The 21616-nt window shown below is 46.8% G+C and overlaps 1 protein-coding gene across 1 annotated transcript in view; it reads right to left on the bottom strand.

The window, feature by feature from the left end:
- Positions 1-11039: 11039 nt before the first annotated feature.
- Positions 11040-21616, bottom strand: part of efnb3b (ephrin-B3b) — a gene marked incomplete at both ends in the record, with an annotated part of 158158 nt that continues 147581 nt past the window's right edge. Inside the window, 2 exons of the mRNA XM_080742163.1 lie at positions 11040-11508; positions 19989-20061. Of these exons, the coding sequence (XP_080598289.1) occupies positions 11040-11508; positions 19989-20061 (542 nt within the window). The remainder of the gene's footprint in view (positions 11509-19988; positions 20062-21616) is intronic.

Below are 21616 nucleotides of genomic sequence, written 5' to 3'. Positions count from 1 at the left end.
TGGATTATGTACACTACAGTATGTGCACTTTCCAGGTTATAAGCAGGTGGAGCTCTCTGCATGTCATTATTGTTGAAATAAGTCTTATTTGTGGCTGTATCAAACAAACACACACACGCACACATGCACGCACGCGCACGCACGCGCACACACACACACACACACACACACACACACACACACACACACACACACACACACACACACAAACACACACACACACACACACACACACACACACACACAAACACAGAGTCAGTTGTCAGTTATCATCACCATTATTGTGTTGATGTTGTCGACTTGCATGTACAAACCTGTTACTTTTGTCATTATGTAGTTAATCGTTTTCGAGTTTAGTTCTTTTTAATATAGGAAAATTGTCAGATCTACAAGCTCACAATGTGTCACATTGCAATGTGCTGTGAGCCTGTAGATCAGCTATTTCCATCAAGTATATAAGTTGTGTAACCGATACAGCAAGAAAACATCAAACATCGAGTTGCACGTTTTCTGTCGGACAGCAACAATACTTTAAGAGGGTCCTAGCATAGAAATGGTAGTATGAACAGGCCCGTGCACACATAGACATCAAAGAGGGCTTGAGCCCCTGCCCTTTTATCTGTCTGTAAAAAGTGCCCTCTCCAGAAATGCAAATGTCCTTTTTCCATCCATGGCAGCATTCAAGAGAATTGCCTTGTCCAAACTCTACTGAACTTGAATGCAATCTAATCTTATGTTGAAAGAATTGCCCTCTCTGTTTAGAAATCAATGGCATACGCAACATCAGTATTGACTTGATTATGCTTAGTTCAGTGTGGTATCAAGTACCGAAAATAGTCGACCTCCAAGCTCACAACGCGTCGCAGCGCGACGTGTTGTGAGCTTGTCAGCCCCTGCGTCTCTAACATTAGCTGCACATCCCAGAGTAATTTATGAACTCTAGATACATTAGCTGTACAGCATGCACAGTAGCATGGCTCTGGAGACCTTGGAAATGTGTTGGTAATGTATCATAGCATAGAAATGAAATACACCGACTGTATACGCACTTTATGTGAGGTTAACCTGAACTCTTCCTGCTTGGTGGTGCGCTGAATGGCTTCTATGGGAAACCTTCCACAATGGCTGCCTCTGAGGGGCGACTCCATAGGGAAGGCACAGATTAGCGCTAAGCGGCGTCAACAGTTCGCTGCGGTGAATGAGATGGGATGTTTACCTTTTGCCACAGGCGTCATTGTATTGTCCCTTTGGTCCGTCGGTTGCAGCAACAGGTTGCCATGACAGAGGCAGTGAGGAGAGTATATATATATATCAACAGCTCCATGCTTCACTGTGCATGTGTTAGCGTCTTGTGGCGCGGTGGTGTGCTCATGCGTCACATTGCATATTGTGTGTGCGAACGTGTGTTGATGGGATGATGTGTGTGTGTGTGTGTGTGTGTGTGTGTGTGTGTGTGTGTGTGTGTGTGTGTTGTGTGTGTGTGTGTGTGTGTGTGTGTGTGTGTGTGTGTGTGTGTGTGTGTGTGTATCACGTGAGGCCTATCTCTCTGTCCCTATCTGCCTGGTTACTGACATCCTTTTGATCGGCCAAGCAAAAAGGTCTGGCTTTGATCCAAAGGGCAGAGGCAGCTGCCCCGGCCATCTAACCCTAGCCCACCCTGGGTGGACTCTCTCTCTCTCTCTCTCTCTCTCTCTCTCTCTCTCTCTGTCTCTCTCACAGACCGGATGAAACAAATTTAGTATAAGGAAGCAAAAGACGCTAACAGTTGCCATGACAACGCACCACACAGCCATAGGGACGGAGGGGGAACGAGAGAGAGACAGAGAGACAGAGAGAGAGAGAGAGAGGGGAGGGAGGCTGAGCGAGAGAAGGAGAATGAAATCAGCTCTGTCGATACGTTGCCAGGCAACACTCGACACTAACGAAGCCGAGGTTGATTACTTGTTGATAACGCCGCCGCGCACGAGCGTGTGTGTGTGTGTGTGTGCGTGTGTGTGGCACAGAATCGGCAGTGTTATTAGCGGAGGCAGTGAAAGACTCCCCGCCGAGACGAGCCCTGAACACAGATAAGGAGAGAGCCCTTCCATTAGAGACGGGGTCACCGCCATCATGCTCTGGGCCCCTGCACACACACACACACACACACACACACACACACACACACACACACACACACACACACACACACACACACACACACACACACACACACACACACACACACACGCGCGCGCAGCGCGCGCGCGCACACTGTCACACACACGCACACTGTCACACACACACACACACTGTCACACACACACAACCCTCAGCCTTCATTGGACCCAGAGTGTAAGAGAAACTGGACCCGTAAAGGGTGTTCCTTTAACGCTACAGGGAGGTAAACGGATGAGGGTTGAGGATTTTACAGTGTTATTAATGGCAGGGGCGTCAATTGGGTATGGCAGGGGTATGCAGCTGCCATACCCTGGGTCCAGGGGGGGGAAATAAAAGTTACTTTTAAATATAAATCCATGAATGTCTCTTTGTCTATCTGTTCTGGTTATTATGTTGTTAAATTACAGTAAAATAACTACAAATTTAACAAAATGGTCACTTTAACAAGGTATTATAATTATATTCTCCACACTTGTATTCTCCCCATCTTGACAAAATGGTATATTCCCAGGTTCCGCAGGTCAGCTGCACAGGTGCAATGCATTATTGTTAATTGTGGCACGTTTACTAACATGCCAAGTTTAGCGGCACTTGAACAACCGTTCCAGGCTGCCATATCCAGCACAAGAAACCATAGAAATGGGGGAAAAATAGAATGTACTTATTAAAATAAATGTATCATGCCTGTTGCTAAGGTATGGCAACATGACTGGTGTCTTGCACGCGCGCCTTAAGACACCAGTCATATTGCCATACCTTAGCTTTTTCTGAACTGACGCCACTGAGCTGGTATCGTACCTCTTGCTATTGAGGTGGGCGGTTCTCAGCTGTGCCAGAAGAGAATAGGATATCGATGGCCAACATGCAAAACCAAACAATCTGCAAATTTCATGATTTTTTGATTTCACTTGAAATGAGGACAACAGGCTACGCTGCACATGGTCAGTCTGTCTGCAAGATCTTTTTCTGCCCCTCATTTTGTCAAAGAAAATGTCATGTGAATAGAACCCCGATTTTGTTCGGTTTTAGTAAGTGGCAAAATGTTGAAGCTCAAAACCTCCTATCTGCGTTGCCTTGTTGATTGCTAATGATTGGTGTCAGGTGGTGAAACTTTTACCACACCAAGAGGGTGAGTTGATAAAAGATGTTAATGGTAATACTTGTAACAGACCTGTAGAATGTCTTGATCTCAAAAGGAGCATAATTAAGTGCTGTAAAAAGTGTTATTTAACAAAGAAATTGCCTAACTATTTCTAGGTAAAAACCTCCTATCTACGTGCTGTCGACTGCGGATAGGAGGTTTTTACCAAGAAATCAGGGAACTGCTGGCCATTGGGAAAAGCGGAACAACTCCCGAACGGCCGGTTCATTCCCGGCCAGTCCAGGCCGGCCATTAGAAAAAAAAGAAAAATGTCGGCCTTCGTTCCATTTTGGGGGCTGGGCGGACAACAAAGTAAATCATCACTGTCGGGCAGAAACCTTGTTTCAAATTTGTACATTTTTTCGCAAAGCAAAGACCTGCTTCATCATACAAGGCTGTCGCACAAAAGTAGTGAAAACAGCAGATCTACAAGCACACAACGCCTCGCACCGAGAGGCGTTGTGTGCTTGTAGATCGGCTGTTTTCACTATTTTAAATCATTTTTAAAATGGTTTTGGACATACAAGGTTTCCACCCGACAAAGACCAAATATAACTCATGTAATTGGCCCACTGGCTTGTCACTTGTCATGATCTGAAATGGCAAATCTTTGAGTAGCAGCAGCACTATAGAGAGAGATCTCTCTCTATAGCGTGCAATGAGGGCCTCTACAACTCTTTTTCCTGGGCTGAATATGGGGCCCAGCATGTCCCTGCTAGAAATAGTAGAAATAGTATAGGAGGTTTTGGTGTTGAACACACATTTTTCTTTTCCCAACAAAGTGCATTTTTCAGATAGCAGGTTTTGCATTCTGGACATCGTTATGCAATGTATGTGAGCTGAAAGATGTTGAAAATGAATTCCATTTTATGTTTTATTGTACTCTATATGATGACTTGAGGGTCCCTTTGTTTGATGTAATGCAAAAACGAAAACCTGAGCTAATCTGGGAAGATGGTGGCCAGATGTTGGAAAGGTTGTTTAATTATGAAGTCTTTAAGACGGCACTGTTTGTTTCTAGAGCCTGGAGTAGAAGACAGTCTCAAGAAGACAGCTTTTCAAATGCTAGCTTGAGGGTTAAAGTTGGTCATTTTGTTTGATCATTGCTTGTATGAATCGTTATGTTGGCGAATTGTTTATGAAATGTAAACGCGTCCTGTGTAAGTCTGGGCTTCCTTGGAAGCATGACACTTTAACCCATCAGAACGGGTACACATTATTGTGTATCATTATTTTATGCTTTAACTATTGAAAAATAGCAGATATACAAGCTCACAGCGCGGCACCGGGTGCCGCGCTGCGAGCTTGTAGAACTGCTATTTTTGAAAAATCGTGAAAATTAGAATTTTGACACGATTCTATACAGGTAAGTGTCTTTTGAATCCTTCTAAGGTTTTTTGAAAAACCCTATGTTTCTATGTCAGCAATCTGGCCAGCCATCGTCAAAGAAAAGCTCCTTTTCACTTAACTGGAGCTCAGTTAGTCTGTTCTTGAGAGACTACTATGTCAGTGGTTCTCAAACCTTTTCATGTGAAGGACCCCTGTAAAAAAATATTATAGTTCCAAGGACCACCCAGAGGCAAAATTTGATTTAAAAACGTTCGCTCTAAAAATACATTAGATTAGCAAACATTTTCACGACTTTTTTCAAAAATAGCAGATCTATAAGCTATTAGCTATATCTGCAATTTTTCAATAGTTAAAGCGTAAATTAACGATACACAATACTGTGTACCCGTTCTGAATGGGTTTTAATAAAGAAAAATCAATCAATCAATGTATGTATGTATGTACACGCACACGCACACGCACACACACGCACGCACACAGACGCACACACAAGCACAATAACGAAACACCCCAAGACCAATGAACGGCGCTTAGACAGTCTTGTTTGTATTTTTTTCTTTTATTTTTTTATTATTCAACTTTTTTTCTTTTTTTTTTCCAAACCAGGAATGTACTAGTTTTTTCCTCTCTTTCAGAGGTGTGTCGGGAGGGGAGGGGAGGGGTGGAGGGTGGGGGGAGGGGTAGGGTCAGGTACAAGGGGCCATCGTGATGACAGAGAGGAGGAGAGGACCCACGCACGCACACACACGCACACACACGCACACACACACACTCACTCGTATGCACAAAAATACCTTCCCCACACAAAAGGAGGGGTCCCCAACACAACAGCGTCAACACGTCACCTATAACGAGGACCACCTGGCTCCGATGCCACCCTCCGACTCACCGACCGGTCGCTTGGCACGAGGAAACGCGCACCTGTGCGAGCGGCGCGTTCGACCAACGGAGGGGTGAAGGAGGAAGGCGCCGTGCATTCATCTTTTTTTTTTTTACTTTTTCACTTTATATCTCCACAGAAAAACTGAACGTTTATCCTCTCCTTTTTTCTTTTGTTTTCGTTAAATGTCAAAAAACCCCAGCGACCGGGTTCCCACGGTTTCAAAAACAATTAAAAAAAAACATAGCCAACCCAGCCATGAATCAAACAGGGAGAGCGAGAGAAAAAGCACGGCACGGATTTGGACTTCGTCGCAGGGCGGCGTCGCGTGCCGAAAACAGTGGCTCGCGACACGTCGTGTTGCGCCGCCTTGTGAGCTTGTAGACCGGCTGTTTCCCGGCACGCGCCGCCGCTATGCGGCAAAGTCTAAATCAGGCTAAACACAGACATGAAGAACAAAGCGAAACGAAAACATCCCAAACGAGTCCGAGAGAGAGTCTCAATATACTCCAGGGGAGGGTGGTGGTGGGTGGTGGTGGTGATGGGGGCGTAAAGGTGGTGGTGGTGGGTGGAGGTCTTCCATTGAGGCCACTCCGTTACAAGTCCAAGAAGTTACACCCCCCCTCTGTGGCGGCCATTAGTTTTGAAATAAACAAAAAACCAAACAAACAAAAAGAACGAAATACTGTCATTGTGTGGCAGATTAGGAGTGTTCCAAAGAGACTTTCTTTTTGGGCTCAGAGGACATTTTAGGTACTTTTGAACATGTTTAAATAGACACAGACTTAGAGTATACATAAAAAACACGATTCTATAGTTGTACAAAAAAAGAAAAGAGCGCTGAGGAAACCGTACCCCCTCACCAGCTCGCCTCTGAATGCGAATCAATTATGCACAAAAAACACTGTTCCGAAAAGTAAGATCTGAGCATCAACTTCATGTAGTTTTTAAACAAATATTCATTTTTAAGACGGAACGAAAACACACAAAGTATGACGCGATAGCTCGTTTCCCCAATAACGTGAAGATACTACAAACTTTTAAAGAGCACAGTTGCGAGATGGCATCAAGTTCATGTGAGTTTAAACAAAGATACTCATTGAAGACGAATGGAACACGCGAGCGCGACGCGACTACTCGTCCGATAATATGAAGATACTACGAACCTTAAAAAACATGTTATGGTATCAGGTCCAGTTTTTAAAATATTGAGGTCACACACACACACATACAACCAGGTACAATGCATTAGGCGGCATCAACAAGTCACTGTGCAGAACAAAAATGTCAAAGGATGATATGCTGTTCGTGTTTAGTTGCTGTGTGAGTGCGTGCGTGCGTGCGGGCGCGTGTGTGTGTGTGTTGTGTGGGTATGTGTTCTCTGTATTGCCACAAGTTTCACACAAAGTTTTGCCATTTAAAAGCAGCACTAAATAACTTTATTAACAAAAGCTACACATCGAAACATATTGCGCTGTCGAACAGAGTTAGTGGCTACAGACCTGTAGTTTGGCCTCAGGGTTTGAGATTTCAAGTGTGTGTGTGTGTGTGTGTGTGTGTGTGTGTGTGTGTGTGTGTGTGTGTGTGTGTGTGTGTGTGTGCGTGTGTGTGTGTGTGTGTGTTTGTGTGTTTATTTGTTTGTGCAAGAGAGCAAGAGAGGACAGAGAGAGAGGGTGGGAGAGAGAGAGAGATTGAGGTAAAAAAAAGTACCCTACACAATCACCCTTTTCTCCGTCTCCCCCGTGTTCCTGGAGTCAGGCCTAATCAGAGAAAATACGTCATGTGAGAGCAATCAGCGCCCGTGTGCAACGGAGAACGCGCACGTTTGAGTCAGGAGAGCGAGCGAGGGTGAGTGAGCGACTGTGTTGTTGCCATCGAGGCAATCAGTAGGCATTTGTGGCTGTCATCAAAACCATTTTCAACCTGGCATCTCTTGTTTTGTTCAATCACGGATGAAAAAAAATAAGAAATTTGACATTTTCGATGCAGCTCAAATGGCGGGTCTACGAGCTCACAATGCTCCGTTCACTATCCGTGGTAAAATGAAGTATATAGAGTTTAAGTGGTTAAATGGTGTTGGATTTAGCATTGGTGTGGGCACGCGTGTCTGTGTGCACGTGGTCTGTGTGTGTGTGTGTGTGTGTGTGTGTGTGTGTGTGTGTGTGTGTGTGTGTGTGTGTGTGTGTGTGTGTGTGTGTGTGTGTGTGTGTGTGTGCGTGCGTGTGCGTGCTTATACGGTATCATGTGTGTTTTTAGGCTACAGAGTAAAATAGAGCGCGGAGACTGCCCGGGGGTGGGAGAGTGTTTTCGCCACGCGCCGAAGCAATCAGCGAGTTTACGGCTAGTGCTTCTGTGTGTGTGTGTGTGTGTGTGTGTGTCATGATAACCGGCGAGAAAAGCACGTGTCAGGTACACTGAGATGACGTCCCCGTGAAGAAAACAGGGACACGCGCATGTGTGTGTGTGCGTGCATGTGTCTGTCGCTCCTTATTCCGAGTTCCTCTCCTCTGAAATCTTTCCTAGCTTCACGTCCTTCTGGCCACGGGTGCGCGCGTCCGCGCGTCCCGCCCTGGCGTGATGGTGGTGGTGCGGTGGCGTTTATGGAGGGGGGGGGAGGGGCTTAGACTTGGTTCCCGCAGTCCATTTTTAAACGAAAGGCAGCGATATATATCCTCCTCCCCTCCATCACACACGCTTTCAGGCTCTCTCTCTCTCTCTCTCTCTCTCTCCCCAGGGAAACGCTCCATCTCTCCATTCCACCCTATCGACGTCGTTGTCGGGGCGGAAACCTCGTATCTCCAAGTTTCAAATTTGTACGTTCTTTTGCGAAGTAAAGCCCTGCTTCATCACACAAGGCCGTCGCACAAAAGTAGTGAAAACAGCCGATCTACAAGCACACAGAGATCGGCTGTTTTCACTAGTTTGAATCATTTTTAAAGTGATAAACGCATAACGAACGGTTTCCACCCGACAACGACGCTATGCTACACCAACCCCCCTCCACACACACACACACACACACACACCGCGCTCGCAACCCGCTAGCTTCTTCTTCAAGCGCCGTGTTTCCTCCTTCACACAGCCTTTTCTCTCCTCTCTCGCACTCTTTTTTCTTTGTTTATCAAGGAAAAAAGTTCCGCATTCAGGCACCGCTTTATTCCTCCTCCCCAGACGTCTCTCTCTCTCTCTCTCCCTCCCCCTTCCCTTTTCAATTTATTCTTCTTCTTCTGTTTCTTCCCCCAGCGTAGCCTCCCCTCTCCCCCTTGCCTCACCCTTCCTTCGCCCCGCTTTCTCTTTACTCTTTCGCTTTAAGAAAAAGGAAAAGAAGAAAAGCGTTTGAACGGGGAAAAGAAAAAAAAACAGTTTTTTTTTCTCCTTTTTTTTTAAGAAAATAAAACATGTAACTTTCCATAGATGTGGTTTCTACCTCAACACTTTTTCAACAAACGAGGCCTAAGAAAACTTCAAAACTACAGCATAGTACGAGGAGCTATAAAAAATGTACACGAGAAGAGTTCAGGGGGACCCTGGAGGTGTGGTGGGGGGGGGGGGGCAGAGGCGTCAATTTGGGTATGGCAGGGTATGGCAGCTGCCATACCTTGGCTACAGTGGGGGGAAAAAATAAAATGTACTTTTTAAAATAAATTCTTCCCGCATGTTGCTAAGGTACGGCAACATGACTGGTGTCTGGACACCAGTCATGTTGCCGTACCTTAGCTTTTGCCGAACTGGCGCCTCTGGGGGGTGAGAGAGAGAGAGACAGACAGAGATGGAAAGAAAAAGAAACCCTCCATTCACCAGGACATAAACAAAACAACGAAGAAAGAAAGAAAACAACCCAACAAAAGGGATTAAATTACTTTACAGAGGGAAAGGAAGGAATGCAACCGAGGTCTGGATTCCAAAGTTGCACAAAAAACAAAAAAAAAGAAAACAAAAAACTAAATGTAAATGCTAGTGACTTAAGTGTGGGTTTTACAGAGTGGATAAGAAATAATAAAACAATAGAGAGAGAGAGAGAAAAAAATAAAAATAAAAAACAGAACAAAAACATCTAGAAATCATTTACTGGATATTTATATATATAATCTATTAAGTGTTGATAGCGATAAAAAAAAATCTCACTTGTTTTTTTTTTATATTCGCTCACTATTTCGTGTTTTGGTATTTAAGACGGTCTAAAGAACGCACGCGTACGCACGGTCACTCACATGAAGCCGACGCACACACACAAACTAACACGCACATTCGGTACACGCACGCACTCTCTCTCTCACACACACACTCACAAACACTCTTGCGCGCTCATATACAAACTCGCTGTACCGAAACTGTGCGCGAACGAACACGTTTCAGGTGAAACAGCAGTGCCATAATTATAATCCAAGTCACATACACACTCAAACGGTCACATACACGCACCCACACACACACGCACACGCACACGCACGTTATTAAAATATACAAGTTTCTGAGTGTCACTATCACTGGATTGGTCAAACCTCCTCAGGCATGTTCGGGCGTGTTCGCGCCAACGTCACCGCCCCCTCCCACCCCGCCCCCGGCTTGCTGATTGGCTGGAGTCCGAGGCCCCCCGTTTTTCTCAGGAGAAACCGTAACAAACACAAACAAACTAGTAATCCTATTGGTTGAGTTAGTGTCAGGGGGCCAGTCTCTGGTTGGGTGACGCAGCTCTGGGGGGGAGGCGGGGTTTCGGTGGATTACGAGTTTACGACGCGTTCCGGGGAATCCTTCTCTTCTCTCCGCCGCAGGATGTGGTATAGGGTCCGTACGTTTTTCTTCTTCTTTTTTTTTCCTCCTTTTTTCTTTTTTATATCGTCTTTTCAAATGTCAAATGTCTCAAAAGCCAAGAGTTCATGTTCTTAGAAAAGAGTGCTATAACCCAGACCAGACTCAACAACCTGTTTGTCCACATCGATCACGCGGCGTGAACACGCCCCTTCACTTCAGCTCTGGTGGGGGGGAGGGTGGGGGGGGGGGGGGGGGCAGGAGGGGTGAAGGAGGGGCTCACCTAGCACGGGTGGCACAAGAGAGTCTTGCCTGTTAATAATAGGGGCATAACTTACCCCTCCCCCCTCCCTCCCCCGAATCTTCAGACACACACACTTCTTTAGCGGCCGTGTGAGGACTGGTGGGGTGGGGGGGGGGGGGGGGGGGGGGGGTTTAAATCGAAACACGCAAAGGTAGTGGCTTGGGGGGTGGTTGGTGGGGGGGATCTATCGGGTCAAGGGGGACAATACTGGTGGTGTTGTGGGGAGGGGAAGGGTGGGGCTGGTGTATGGGAGGTGGGGGCATGGGGGTTGTAACAGCCAACTTCCGGACAGGGAGGGAGGGAGGAGATCGAGGGGTACTTGGGTGATTTGGCCGGCATTTGGGTGGTGGATCGGTGTGCGGGCGGGGGTTCTGTTTGACTGACAGGTGGTTGGGAGGGTGGTGGGAGGGGGGGGGGGGGGGGGCTGTAGCAGTGGCCTCTTTGTCCCGTCGTCGTCTTCATACTTTGTAGTAGATGTTGGCGGGGCTCTGCGGCGGCATCTCCTGCACGATGTAGACGGGGTGGCCGTAGTCGCCGCTCACCTTCTCGTAGTGCGGGCAGTAGGCCGAGTCCGACGTCCGCAGCGGGATGATGATGTCGCTGGGCTCCGAGCCGTTGTTGTTGGACGAGCCCATGCCGCCGCCGCCGTGGTGCCCCATGCCACCCATGCCGCCCATGCCGCCCCGCTTGGGGCTGGTGAGCGACGACAGCGACAGCGGCGGGTGGTGCGTGTCCGAGTGCTTGGCGTGCCGCCGCCGGTAGCACACCACGCAGATGACCGCCGTCACCAGCAGCAGGAAGGCCGAGCCGCCCGCCGCGCCCGCGATCAGCGCGATGTTGGACGCCGGCAGCGGGCCGTTCTCGCCACCAGCGCCGCCTCCGCCGTTGGTGGTGGGGCCTCCCCTGGGGTGGGTGGAGTTACCCGCGCTGCCTGGGGACACACAAGATGTTTGAAACGTCAATACAGTTTGAAACAAAACATGAATACTTAAGTATTTTTAAAAGCATGTACTTTCGAATAATTCAGCAAAGCGAGACACAGCAGAGCAGGTAATCTGTAATATCACACCAGAGCCATACCGCCAAACTAAATGCAATATCATTGCAATAAATGGTGAATGGTTATTCCTGAGGTGCCATGGCATTGGTCCGAAGGTTCATTAGTCCGAAGGTTCATTAGTCCCAATTTGTTAAGAATACTATGCCTAACTCTAACCCTAACCCTTACCTTAACCTCAGTAACCCTAACTAAATTCGGACTAATGAACCTTCGGACTAATGAACCTTCGGACTTATGGGCAGTCCCCATTCCTGAATAAATGGTAAATAGTTAATTCTGAGCTGAAGCTAAGTGACCTTAAGTACTTTTTTTAAAAGCAAGTACTCCATTGCTTTAACAAAGCATTTGACCAGGAGCATCTCTGACTCAAGTACGGGAGGGTTTTGAGTACTTTTCCAGCGGCCGCACCGGGGTTTACAGTAGCTATAGCTGCAGACCCGGGCTATAACGACATCCGCCGCGGCATTGGCGCGGCCGGCCACTTTCACAACGTGTTTTCCTTCCCCTTCAAATACTGATATCAATCATGGCGGTTATAAAGGGCAATATGACGCTCAGTGCTTTCACAACTCTTGTTTGCACAGGCTTTTTAAGCACACATAGCGATCGTTACGGTCCCACACCACAATAACATGAGTAATAGTGCTGGCCGAAGCCCTGCCAGCGAGGGACCAGAGGCGTACACAAGGGGGGGGGGGGGGAGTGGGACTGAGTTACCAGGGCCCAAGGTTGAGGAGGGGCCTTAATTATTTTATACTTTAACTATTGAAAAATAGCAGATATACAAGCTCACAGCGCGGCACCGAGTGCCGCGCTGCGAGCTTGTAGATCTGCTATTTTTGAAAAGTGTCGTGAAAATGTGTGCAAATCTTTGAATGTTTGTGTTTTTTAAGCGGACATTTGTAACTAAAACATTTTGCTTCTGCGGGGACCTTGGAACTAAAATATTATGAGACGGTGGTCCGTGGCCAAATACATATAATTTTGGGGGTCCTTCACATGAAAAAGTTTGAGCACCACTGACATAGAAACATAAGTTTTTTTTTCAAAAGAAGGAGTAGGATTTGAAATATTCAAAGACAAATTTTTCAAAAATAGCAGATCTACAAGCTCGCAGCGCGGCACTCGGTGCCGCGCTGTGAGCTTGTATATCTGCTATTTTTCAATAGCTAAAGCACAAAATATGAAGAACATTCATGGGCAGCCCGCAGTGAATCCTTGTACCCAGCTGGGCCCAGAATTTTGGTGCGACACCCCTGCGAGGGACACACAGAACTTAACCCAGTGGAATGCAGCAAGTATGCAGCAAATCTCACAGTGGATTATGTGCGGTCTCTTTATTGACGTGACTAAGTGGACAGCAATGCATATAAAAGGGATGTATGTTAGAGTACAGTATGTGTGTGTGTGTGTGTGTGTGTTACTACACGACGCTGAGGGCAGAATGTCCCCACAATTATAGACTTTGGGACATAAACATTGTGTGAGGGCAATTGTCCTCGACCCCACAAGAGAATAATATGGACGTTTTATGGTGAAAAAAGAGTTATGCTTATAAAAACAAGAAATGACACGGTCATATATATATCAGCTCGCAGCAGGCTTAACCCCTTGAATTAAAAGTACTGTCAACTGTTTCAGAGACATAGCGAATGTCATTCTTATGAAGCTATACATTTTTTATGTAATATAATCCTGACCTGAGTGTCTAGCTAACTATTAACTGAACGAGACTATTGTCTCAGACAGAGCGCTGACAACGCCACACTGATAAGTAGCCGTATGCGCGCAGTTTAAGCAGAGTGTTCTGTTTACCGTTCATTCTGGGTTTAGATCACGCCTACAACTGTATCCGATCATGTCCACTCACACATCACACATACATGAAGAGCTTTTTCCCTGTCCGCTCTAGACCAGATATGCTAATTATGAAGCGAATTGGACAGCGTTCCAAAACGAAGCCCAAAAGACGTCCCATAACCATTTTCTTCATGGAACACGACCAGCATAGTACTCTGACTAGACACACTATGTCTTTGCGTTCTATCGTTAAAATAAAATCATATTTGCCATTTGTCTGTGATCCTGTCCGCGGTACGCTAAACAAGATGGCTGCTTCTGCTAATGTGAGCTAGCCCCTTTATTGGCTTGCCGAGTGAGGAACAGCACGACATATTTACCATAGAGATACCTACAGTGGCCAAAAATATATAGCAAAAACATGTTTCCAGATAACGGCAGACTGATAGGAACCAGTATGTGCACGCAAGTCGGGGACAAAAGACACCGAACCGACCACTCAAGAGATGCTGTGTAAAAGTGGTCACAGCCTCACCTTTTAACAGAAAAATGTATAAATAGCCGATCTGCAAATTCACATGTTTTCGGTGCGCAACACCGGCGTGCAACTGAGTAAAACTCAGGGTTAGGGTTAGAATGTGCAACCGTGCACGCGCATGTGTGTGTGTGTGTGTGTGTGTGTGTGTGTGTGTGTGTGTGTGTGTGTGTGTGTGTGTGTGTGTGTGTGTGTGTGTGCAGCCTTGTGGATGGTCTGCCGGGTGTCGCTCTCCATTCCAACATGTCGCCACTCCGAAATTGACTTCTCATTGTCGGAGTGGCGACACTTCCATAGAGGTTAAGTTTAGGGTAAGGGTTAGAGATAGGGTTAGTGTCGGAATGGAGACATGTTGGAGTGGCGGGGTGTAACCGGTCTGTAACCGGTCTTATATATATATGTAAAATGTATGTATATTTGTATGACTATGTATATTTCTTCAACCCAAACAGCCGTGTTTACTTTGCATTACAGCCGACCACATGAAGAGAACCCCGTAGTGCTCTGCTCCTAGCAGGAGACCACACAGCGTGGGTCTGTCTGTCTGTCTGTCTGTCTGTCTGTCTGTCTGTCTGTCTGTCTGTCTGTCTGTCTGCCTCGTATGTTGTCCGTCAGTCTGTGTTGTCTAGTTTGTCAGGTCGTCTCGCTTTCATTTCCCCAGTCCGTCCATCCGTCCGTCCGTCCGTCTGCTCTGTTTGTGTGAGGCTGTCAGCCTGACAGGCAGGAAGGCAAATAGAGGAACTGTTTGCATTTAATTCCGTGTGTGTGCGTGCGTGCGTGCGTGCGTGCGTGCGTGCGTGCGTGCGTGCGTGCGTGTGTGCAAGTATGTGTGTCTGCAACATAAGAACCTCCCAGACTCCCGAAACCCACGGTTCTCACTTCGGGGGGTCGGGTCAGAACTCAGCAGGTGTCGCCCGGCCGGGGGTCTATAATGTACGTGTGCGAACGCGCGCGCATGTGTGTGTTGTGTGTGTGTGTGTGTGTGTGTGTGTGTGTGTGTGTGTGTGTGTGTGTGTGTGTGTGTGTGTGTGTGTGTGTGTGTGTGTGTGTACATCCAGGGATCAGGGGTGCTAAGGCTGTGCTGTGGGAGCGTGTGAATGTGTGTGGCGGGGTGGTTAGCGGCGGTAATGTGAGGTTGCGCGTCGCAGGGCCGGTGGATTGGTCTATCATTATTCTTGGCACACGTCCTCGCCTCCCCGCGCCGCGCCTCCCTGACTCGCTCTATCTGTTTCATTTACTCCTGCCCTTGTGCTACGTGCTGCCCTCTAGCTCTGGGGCGCTGCCAGCTTGTAGATCTGCTATTTTTGAAAAGATCACGAACATTTGTGCGAGTCTTTGAATATTTTTGACCCGAGTCTATAAGTGTCTTCTAAATCGAAAAACCTATGTTTCTATGTCAGCTGTCCTCAAACTTTTTCATGTCAAGGACCCCCAAAATTACATGTATTTGGCCCGCAGACCCCCATCTCAAAATATGATGTTCCAGGGACCCCCCCACACATGATCTAACCCTGGCTCTAGCGCTCCAAGACCCGCTGACACACACACACACACACGCACGCACGCACACACACGCACGCACGCACCCGCACACACACACACATACACACACACACACACACACACACACACACACACACACACACACACACACACACACACACACACACACACACACTGCGTCATGGGCTGTGTCATGCGTCACAGCCCGTACGCTAATGCGCGTATGCGCGAAAGAGAAACACGTCCGCGTAGATGAGGAAACTGGCATGCACTCGCACGTACATTCACACTCACACGAGCGTGCACGTACACCGAACAAAGCCCCCCTGCTGCCATCGGCGCCCCGCCGTGCCGGACTGAGTCGGGGAGCGGCAGCACTAATGCCAGACGTCGATGCCGCTCCCCGCTCGCTCGGCGCTCTCTTCCTCCCTCCATTAACCCGTTTTCACCGGAAACGAATTATTTACGTGTTGTTTTATGCTTTAACCGTTGAAAAATAGCAGATATACAAGCTCACAGCGCGGCACCGAGTGCCGCGCTGCGAGCTTGTAGATCTGCTATTTTTGAAAAATCTTTGAATATTCTGACCCGATTCTATTACGTGTCTTCTGAATCCTTCTAAGGTTTTTTTTTTTTGAAAAGCACATGTTTCTCTGTCAGTGGTGCTCAAACCTTTTCACGTCAAGGACCCCCAAAATTACATGTATTTGGCCCGCGGATTAACCCCCGTCTCAAAATATTTAGTTCCAGGGGACCTCCCCCAGAAGCAAAATTTGAGATACAAACGTTCGCTTGAAAAAAAAAGACATATATTCAAAGATTCTCACACATTTTCACGACTTGGCAAAAATAGCAGAACTACAAGCTCGCGGCAGCACGGCACTCGGTGCCGCGCTGCAAGCTTGTAGATCTGCCATTTTTCAATAGCCAAAGCATTAAAACGTGAAACAACAGACGCGTTCCCGGTCCAGATAGCTTAACCCGACATCCCTAGCTCTCCATCTCCATTACCGCCGACGCCTTTCACCAGCTCTCTTTATTATCCGCCTCTCACGCTCTCCCCCTTCACTTCACCCCTTGTCTCCCTCTCTCTCTCTCTCTCTCTCTCTCTCTCTCTCTCTCTCTCTCTTTCTCCTGCTCCGTGCCAACCTCCCCCGCCCACCTCTCTCTCTCCATGTCTCTATTCTGTTGTCGCAGTGGGTTGCAAAGTTTTGTGTGTGTGTGTCCAAGAAGGCATGCCAAAGGGCCAAGGCCAAATCTCACGGCAACAAAATGGACCCAAAAATAACCTCTAATCGTGTTCCCCAATTTAGTCGTTGTGCCAATTTAACCCATTTAGGGCCTAGAATTATTGAATGCTTTAAACAGTGAAAAATAGCAGATATACAGGCTCACACCGAGTGTCGCGCTGTGAGCTTGTAGATCTGCTATTTTTGAAAAAGTCGTGAAAATGTGTGCAAATCTTTGAATATATGTATTTTCAAAGCGAACGTTTGTAACTCAAATTCTGCTTCTGGGTGGTCCCTGGAACTAAATATTTTGAGATGGGGGTCCGTGGCCAAATAAATATCATTTTGGGGGCACATGAAAAGGTTTGAGAACCACTGACATAGTAGTCTCTCAAGAACAGACTAACTGAGCTCCAGTTAAGTGAAAAGGTCCCTTTCTTTGATGATGGCTATAGCCAGTTTGCTGACATAGAAACATAGGGTTTTTCAAAAAGTCTTAGAATGATTCAAAAGACACTTATAGAATCGGGTCAAAATTCAAATTTTCACGATTTTTCTCTCTGACATCACGCTCTGGCTTCACTGTGGTGTCACACTAACAGAATCCCTTTTATGCCCATATATGGAGTTCCCTGAGGTCATCAATATGAATGATGCCCTATTGGAGAGATCCCCTTCTCAAAACCAGAGAAAGACACAACGGTCAGAAATGGGACTTTGTGAGGAGCTAGTGGGACCCCAAAAAAAGGTTTTAAAATAGGAAAATTGAAATTTCATGGTGTATCACCTTTAAACAGTAAAATCTCGCAGTCGGTCGCTCGCTTCTCCTCGTTTCTCTGCTTTCCAACCCCCCCGCCGAATCCGTCTGCCGGCCCGCTCCACCTCCTCTCAGTCACTTCTATCCCTGTCTCTCTCTCTCTCCCCTTCTCCTCCTTTTTTCCCCCTCGTTCTCTCTCTCTCTCCCTCTCTCTCTCTCTCTCTCTGCGGAGCGAGTAGAAACCAGGCCGCCCAAACTAATGACAATAATAACTCTTTGAAATGTCGCCTGCGGTCTGCCCCCCCTCCCGCCTCCCTCCGCCTCCCCTCGTTCCCCCACTCTCAAACCACTTTCTCCGTCTCCCCACCCCTCTCGCTCTTCCCAATCTCTTCCCCTTACATCTGCGTGCGCGCGCGTGTGCGTGCGTGCGTGCGCGTGTGTCTCGCTCCTTCTCCCTGGGCGGCTATTAGCCATCCGTTCCTTGCCTGCAGCACTTAGCTCTGAGGGCCGCGTGCAGAGCGGAGGAAAAGGGGGAATCATCCCAGCGAGAGAGAGAGAGAGAGAGAGAAGAGAGAGAAGAGAGAGGGAATTAAATTGAGAGATCCACAGATGTCGCCGCCGTGCATTCTCCATCTGTCGCCTCGCTGACGCAACCCGGACGGAGACTCCTCTCTCTCTCCCTCCCTCCCTCCCTCCCTCCCTCCCTCCCTCCCTTCGTCGCCTTTGTTTGCCCCCCCCGTCTCCTTATCGCTGTCACCATCCATCTCTCCATCTATCCATCCATCTATCTATCATCTATCTACAGTACCTATCCATCTCTCTATCTATCCATCCATCTATCCGTCCATCCATCTATCATCTATCTACAGTATCTATCCATCTATCCATCTATCCATCTATCATCTACCCCAGTGGTTCTCAACCTGTGGGTTAGGACCCCCTGTGAGGGGTTCCCAGATGATTAACTTAATGTGCAACATTGTTTTCAGAACGTCAAATATCAGAGGCAGACATTGTGGAAAATAGCCGATCTACATGCTCACAATTCACAATAGGACTGTGTTGTACAAAATGTAATGCCTCAACTCTTAGTGCTCATCAGGGTTGGGGGGGGGGGGGGGTCTCCCCAGTTAAAATATGATTATTTTGGGGGTTCGCGGCCTGAAAAGGTTGAGAACCACTGGTCTATCCATCTATGACAAATCAATCTATCTATGTATCTATCCATCCATCCATCTAGATAGACATCTATCATGTTGATCTTTAATTGGTCGAAATGTCTGTCCATCTTTTTGTTCATCTCTGCGGTTCTAGCCTAGGTTGTGTCCTAGTTATGAGCATGTGCTGGGTGGATTATCTACATCAGGGGTGTCCAAATCTTTTCAAAGGGGGCCACATTAGAAAATGATAAAACACCCAAGGGCCGACTATGTCTCCTGACAAAATGTACTTTCGGTCGGACGATAACAAAGTCATATACATATCGTCACTTTAAAGCACTGCTTCATCATATAGCCGTCGCACAAAAGTAGTGAAAACAGCTGATCTACAAGCACACAACGCATCGCGGTGTGAGGCGTTGTGTGCTTGTAGATCGTCTGTTTTCACTAGTTTAAATCATTTTAAAAATGATAAATACAAAACAAACGGTTTTGGACATGCAAGGTTTCCACCCGACAACGATGATATGCATCTCAATTACAATTTTATTTAACTATCATTATCAATATTTAAAGCCATACTGTGTAAGATGCCCAACTAGTGGTCATTAGCCCTATAGCAAACCGCGGTCGCGTCCGCGTCTTTCGGACGTTTTTCGTACCTTCAGACCCCCGCGTCTGCCTCCACCTCGCTGAGATCTATCTTTTAAGGGGTCCCTTGTTCCTGTGCGTTCAGTAATTCCAGAGATACGGACTCCTTCACCCTGCCTGGTAGGCGAAATTACCTAGAGAAGGGATGGTACAAACGGGCGACAACAAATATGGCTGCCATAGCGACCCCACTTCAAGATGCGCTGTGATTGGCCGGCAGTTGTATAACCCTCGCTGTGATTGGCCGGTAGTGTGATGACGCAATTTTGGCGCGAGATCCGGTCCACGGCAAGGATCTCAGTTTACATACAGAGAAGGCTTTACAGGCTGAAATTCACGGCGCGGATCTTCTAAAACTTTTGTGATTTAATAGTTAGGAGAATTTTAAGATTTGTTTTATAAAAAAAGTTACATAGTACAACTTTAATATCAATGCCAAATGTAACCAGACGTGCAAGGTAAAAAATACAACAAAATAGCCTTTCTTTGACACCTTCAGAGACAACAGGGAATAAGGAATCCTACATGAAATATTTCTGTTTGACAGTGCTGGCGAGCCGTTTATAGTACAATATAGGAATGAAGCCGCGGGCCGTATAACATTTGTCATCGGGCCGCATTTGGCCCCCGGGCCGCACTTTGGACACCCCTGATCTACATGGCTACACACACAACCACACACACACACACACACACACACAACCACACACACACACCTGGGTTCCTGTTGGTGGCGCGTCCGGCGGTCTGCTCGGGTTTGCTCTTCGGGGGCAGTCCATACGGACCTGCAAAAGGCACACATCAGTTTGAGTGATGACCCACGGGACACAAATAGCAAGTCGACCCTAAACTGTCAAATCACGAGTCGTGATTTGATCACTTAAGTGGAGATTTGCCAGTCTACATGCCATGTGCTGTGAACTTGGAGATCGGCTAATTTCGTTGTTTTTCCTGGCCCTCAGCCTGGAAAAACAAACGGTTCAGTATGGCAGTGTTTCTCAAACTTTCAAATTTCAAGGTCTCCCCTTAAATGTTTGTACACTGTCAGAGTTACAGACTTGTATGGGTCAATTTAGACTCCCCAAAACGAACCCACAGAGTCCCTGGAATCCACTTTGAGAACCACTGCAGTATGGTACTCTGCATTCTCTTGTACTGTTACTTGCCTTGTGCTATGCTATTCTTTTCTTTCTTTTTGCCACCGAGTGCCGCGCTACGAACTTGTAGATCTGTTATTTTTGAAAAAACGTGAAAATATGTGCAAGTCTTTGAATATCTTTGACCGATCTTTGACCCGACTTCTAAATCCTTCCTCTGAATCAGTGGTTCTCAAACTTGTCAAGGACCCGCAAAATTACATGTATTTGGCCACGGATCCCCATCTCAAAATATGTTGTTCCAGGGACCCCCCAGAAGCAGAGATTTGAGTTACAAAAGTTTGCTTTGAAAAATATATATTGAAAATGTTTCACAGATTATAATGATTTTTCAAAAATAGCAGATCCACAAGCTCGCGCTGTGAGCTTGTATATCTGCTATTTTTCAATAGTTAAAGCGTTCAATAATTCTACCGCGGGAGCGATATAAAGGGTCTTATCTTCATCTTATCTTATCTGTTGAATCTTTAAAAATCCCGGGCGCCAGACTCTGTTCTATCCAAGCATTTGAATCCCCCTGACATGTTGCTTCAGCTCCGTCTTATTGTGTTTGCTTGATATGCTGTCTGATGTTGCTTTTGAAGCTTTTTTAAATTGTATTACTGCCTGTCTAATCCGCCTCTGTTTGCATGTTGTTTTACATTCGACTGTTCTGCCGTGATGTTTATCTCGACTCATGTGCAGCCCCTCTGGTGCAGCCCAAGTTTGTTTTTAAACGCGCTCTATAAATAAACTTGATTTGATTGGATTTGATATGCCGTGTATGAATTAAGCATGTAGACCTATAGGCTATTTTGGAGATAATTTCCGCCTATAACGACGTGTGTGCCGGCTAATTCGGTTAACTGGGTGTTACACGAGCACGCTGCATTTGACTGTGTGTACCCGCGTCTGAAACACAAAACACACAAAACAAAACAATTCCCGTTTGCAAATAACAGGGAGACACAAACACACACAAATAGGGATGGCATGATATGAAAATTTCATATCATGATTATTGTGACAAAAGAAAACGCGGTTTACGATATTATCACGATAATCAAGATCCATTATCTTGGGGTGGAACATTTGCCCAAAAATAGCAGATCTACTGAAGCTCACAACGCGACGCAACGCAACGCAACGCAACGCAACGCGTTGTGAGCTTGTAGATCGGCTATTTTTTGATAGAGAGTGGAAA

This window comes from Nannobrachium achirus (assembly GCF_963921795.1).
Source record: "Nannobrachium achirus genome assembly, chromosome: 14".
Classification (NCBI taxonomy): domain Eukaryota; kingdom Metazoa; phylum Chordata; class Actinopteri; order Myctophiformes; family Myctophidae; genus Nannobrachium; species Nannobrachium achirus.
This window is presented reverse-complemented; position numbering and strand designations above follow the sequence as displayed.